The sequence below is a fragment of the Cydia splendana genome, unplaced genomic scaffold (genome assembly GCF_910591565.1).
Source record: "Cydia splendana unplaced genomic scaffold, ilCydSple1.2 scaffold_42_ctg1, whole genome shotgun sequence".
Taxonomy (NCBI): Eukaryota; Metazoa; Arthropoda; class Insecta; order Lepidoptera; family Tortricidae; genus Cydia; species Cydia splendana.
In genome coordinates, this window is record NW_026946887.1 from 48,129 (window position 1) to 53,202 (window position 5,074).

Below are 5,074 nucleotides of genomic sequence, written 5' to 3' on the forward strand. Positions count from 1 at the left end.
ATATTGCGTGCCTGTTGAATATTTACGGGGTGATATATATTGAAATGTTTCTTGAAAAAGTTGAGACGGTTTTCGTAGGTAGACTTTATTTTGTTCAAGTATCCGATACGTGCGTTAATACACTCCACGACATGTTCGATATGGCTCCATTCCATGTGGTTAATCACCAAGGGGTGCGAGTTGGTCATGGGTTCGTTGTCGTCGGCACAGGTGAGTAAAAGTAACGGCACTGGAGAGACGCACATCTGAAGACGATCGCACTGAATCAGCTCTGGTGAAACACTCATTGGGTTATGAAAGAAGTTTCCGATGACTTCAACTTTTTCCGCAAACATTGCATTCCATTCTTCACAGGTGAGTTCATATCGTCTATTAAAACTGACACAGGCATCTAGTCTGATTTTAGCCTCAATAAATAAATAAATAAATTAATAAATAAATAAATAAATAAATAAATAAATAAATAAATAAATAAATAAATAAATAAATATTATAGGACATTCTTACACAGATTGACCAAGTCCCCCAGTAAGCTCAAGAAGGCTTGTGTTGAGGGTACTCAGACAACGATATATATAATATATAAATACTTAAATACATAGAAAACAACCATGACTCAGGAACAAATATCTGTGTCATCACACAAATAAATGCCCTTACTGGGATTCGAACCCAGGACCATCGGCTTCACAGGCAGGGTCACTACCCACTAGGCCAGACCGGTCGTCAATAAACTGCAACTTCAAGTATACATGGATATTTTCAATCAGAGCACTTGCACCAGCAGGACAGCGTTTGAGGTTGTAGACACTCTTGCTCAGCTCACAGCACCAAGCAGCGGCACCATCACCGGAACAATCAATCGACGGTGTGTAAGAAGGTGAAAAAATATTTGAATAATTCATTTTTTAATTAAAAAAAAGCTCCAAGGCACGTTTACACGTGAGGGCGGTCAATGGTCTACTGAATCATTTTACGTGTGGTACTAGTGAGAGCGTTGTACTCAAACAGTGAATCATTGATAATTAGACAGTATGCCGTGGTGTTAGAAGGCACATTTTCCTTAAACTCCATTTCCAATTTAATATCAATAGCACCAGCTCCCGAGTTGTAGCTGTCACACTGTCTTGACGCATCGATGACTATTAATGGAGACTGTGTCTTGTAATGAGCATAATTCACTTGAGGGCTGGTATGATCACGGTTGTAGTACGACCGTTGGAAATTGGTAAATGCGTCATATAAGAGCGCATAGTTGTTGGTTTTAAATTCGGCCGAAAAGGGATCGTATGGATAATACTGTGCGTTCAAATACACCCTGCAATTGGTAAGATTACAATGGTCAAATATGCTCATATCTTTGGTCTTGTCGTTTCTACGATCCGTTTGGAAACCAACAATGAGATAGCGAGGTTTCTCCAGCTGAGTGCTAGTCTTGATGCACCAAATATGACGTTGTGAGGCAGGTAGTATGGGATATTCGTACAGTTCCCACGTGCGGAACGCTATCTGAACCGGTATGCTCCTCTCAACATACGACATTAAACGCAGTTTCTCCTTATCAGATACTTTTATGACTGGCATCCTCCATGTGACACGACTGATTTCAATCTCACCATTTGGAATCGGCGGTTGCGGTACCTTCTCCGCATCAACTGGTGCTAAATCTAAACAGTTTACATCTGTACTGGCGCGATTTAATATCAACTCGTGTTTCCCATTCATAATAACCTTTTTATAGTCCTCGGCGAAACCCAAGAAATGGGATAGTGGTATAGTTATAGTAAACTTGTCATGTATTTTTTTAGCACCGACTTCCCACCCCGCTGTCTGAAGACTATGGTCCATTTCCTTGGTGTATGAGACTAGTCCCTTAATGGTGGACGTGATACCGCAGTTTCTCGCTCGATCAATCTTCACACCGTTCAATTCATAACGAATGTCTTGAAATAAAAATGCAGCACCGTTGTTGACCAGTAGACATCCTTTCTCCACTGTGCCTTCCACTAATATTTGACTCTGACTCGGTAGTAGGATTAGATCTTGCCGGTTGATGCATATGTGGATGTTGTCGTTATTTTTGAAAGAGTCATTATACGGAGTGTACGGGTGAAATTCAATACTTTCTATTCTATCATCGAATAACACCTTCTCACCAATGTCTAATATAGATGACGAGGACATACTTTAAAACCGATACTCTGTAAAAATGCACTATTTTCTCTAGTCAATTTCTTTGGTTGTTGTAGTGACTGGCGCTGTCTCTCGTTGTTAATACGACGATGACGACGACGAGTAGTACTTGCCCCAACGAGAGCAAGATCTCGACTAATTGTAGAGGTGATGTTACCAAGGCTTTTATTGTTATGAATAATCATTTCTTTTTTTTACTTTTTACGAATATGCAAACGAAGTGCAATGCTTTCACCTCGGAAATTCACCGTGTTACCGTGCTCGTTTACAATGCGCAATTCAATGTTTTGTATGCGATTGTTACTCTTCTTGACCGGTAAATATATAATGTTGGTAGGTTGTTCAATAATTTGATAGCCGGGCGGGACGTCAGGTGAAAACTCGTGTAAAACATGTGACGGCTTGTTGTTTACGAATGAGCCCTCCACAATATTGCAATCGATTCTTATAGTGTTTGTAATGATTATGTTGATTGTTTTATCCGACCAATGTGATGTTTTTGCTTTAAGCTTTTTCGGTGAAAAACCAAACAATGACCCTATGCTGTTTGGCTTGTCAAAGTGAATATCAAACTTTGGCGAGAATATCAAACACTTGGAGGTATTGTTGTTTACAAAGATATCTGCTACCGCCATTCCTTCACCCTCTGGCCCTTCGGCCCTCTTTGTCATTTCCTCCTTCAAGAGGTGTATTATACTGGAGAGCTCGTATGAACCTTCAGGAATCGCGATTACATCATCCCCATAGTGAAACAGATTATTGCTCTTATCAACATTGGGAATAGTGTTGAAAGTCTTAAAGTACACGAGAGCACACTCGTAAAAACCATCATTGTCCAATTCTAGAGCCAGTTGAAAGTCTACATTCAACACAGACTCGTTACCGCTCAGACTAATTGTGAATGATGTCATGGACATTATAGCTGCTGCTGCTGACGGGTAGGCGTTTAATGTAAGAATGAAACTACACATGTAATGCTCGTGATATTTATTTAAAACAAACGCTTAGCATTAGTACACAGGAAATCCAAACACAAGTGTCCACAATTTACAGTATTAAATTTCTGTAGGCGATTGTAATTATAGTCTATTCGCATGTTGCGCTGTAGTTTGGTATTTGCGGCGCCGTTTATATAATCAATAAACTCTCGAGGTGGTCTCAAATCACCAAAGCTATCAAAATATAGACAATAATCACCCTTTTTCGCATAGGCACACCAATGCGTTCCTTCACCCCGCTGAGAGTCTAAATTGATGATACCAGTTTCATAATAGTGAGGTTTCTTTGGGAGATTATCTCGCATGAAAACACCTCTAAAGTAGGGGATTTTCTCTCTACGTGCAAATGTCACAATGTCCAAATCGGTGAGAGCTTTGCCCATTGGAGGTAAAATTAATTTCTTGTTTTTTTTCTTCATCAGTTTTGCAGTTGCTGCCACTGCTGCCGCTTCTGCTTCATTAGCCGGTGTAACGTAGAGCCCCATTCCACGTTTATAAGGTGCCAAATATAAACCTCTACCGACAATCTTGCCTTCGGTATCATTATTATTTCTATTCTTTACCATTTCATAAATAGTTTTAGCAGCAGTGGTAACACCACCGGCCAAGGTTCCCGTGGCGGCTAAAGCACCCAGTAGCGGTATCAAAGCTGGTAGGAAACCGCCTCTCTTAGGTATTGGGATGACTCGCTGTTTCTGTTGTCCCTTGACAATTTTCCCTTTAACAAAATGTTTTGCCGCTTTTACACCCACTTTGAGTAGTGTATTAGTAGTCGTATCCTTCTTTTTTGCAATTTGTTTTTTTACAGCGTCACGACTTGCTTTTATGACCTTTGATATGGGGACCATGCCCATACCGTGTTTAACTTTATATTTCATAATCTTATCTACCGCTAACGCGGCAATGCGTTCACCAATTGGATTGTGACCACGCCAACGATTTTCAGCAACTTTGGCCAATCGTAAATCTGCTTGATGACGTCCCTCCAATGTGTTGTCACGCGAGTAGGCAATATCGTGTAATTTACAAGCTTCGTCGAGCGGATTCACACCAGGATCGTTGCGAGCCAATCTCTCCTTCAATCTAGTACCCGGACCGCAATAATTGTAACCAGGTATGTGCGCTTCGAATGGTAGATTATTAATTAAACTATTTATAATACCAGCGCCGCTTCTGTAAGGTTGATGCCTACGTCTACGTAGTTTGGGATTATGTTTAACACTAACCCCGCCAATGTGTGTTATCATCTCAAGTACCTATACTTGACTGTGTACGTGAGTATAAAGTATGCCTATATATATATATCTCTATTTAAACTTTTAAAATGTGTGTGTGTCCATGTGTGAGTATAAAATACACGTCCTAATGATTTTACATGTCACAGTGAAATGAAGCTTAAAAAACAAAACACGTCGCTCGCTATTAAAGATTGGAGTGTAGTTGATAATGTGAACCCAACAATGACTCATCGCTCCTTTAAACATGGCTCCTTACTGGCGAATAACATTAGATGTCTCATCTGTGGGCCTTCCAACTGTGGCAAGACAAATGTTCTGCTGTCTCTACTCTTACATCTGAACGGTGTAAAGTTTCATAATGTTTATCTTTATTCGAAATCATTGAATCAACCCAAATACAAGTTTCTGAGTGAAGTTTTAGAGCAAGCGGGTGACATTCCGTTTCACACGTACAGTGATAAGAGTCAAGTCGTCCCACCGGAAGAAGCCGCCGAGGACAGCGTCATTGTATTTGATGATGTGGCTTTGGAAGATCAAGATGCTATTCGTCAGTACTTTGCAATGGGCCGTCATCGTTGGTTAGATTGTTTCTACTTGTGCCAGACATATAGTAGGATACCTAAACAGTTGGTACGTGACAATGCC

At 40.4% G+C, this 5,074-nt stretch overlaps 1 protein-coding gene across 1 annotated transcript; it reads right to left on the reverse strand.

Moving 5' to 3' along the window:
- Positions 1-960: 960 nt before the first annotated feature.
- On the reverse strand, positions 961-2,184 carry LOC134805559 (uncharacterized). Its single transcript, XM_063778835.1, has one exon. It carries the CDS (start codon positions 2,182-2,184, stop codon positions 961-963), a length of 1,224 nt encoding a protein of 407 aa, XP_063634905.1.
- Between the last annotated feature and the right edge of the window lie 2,890 nt (positions 2,185-5,074).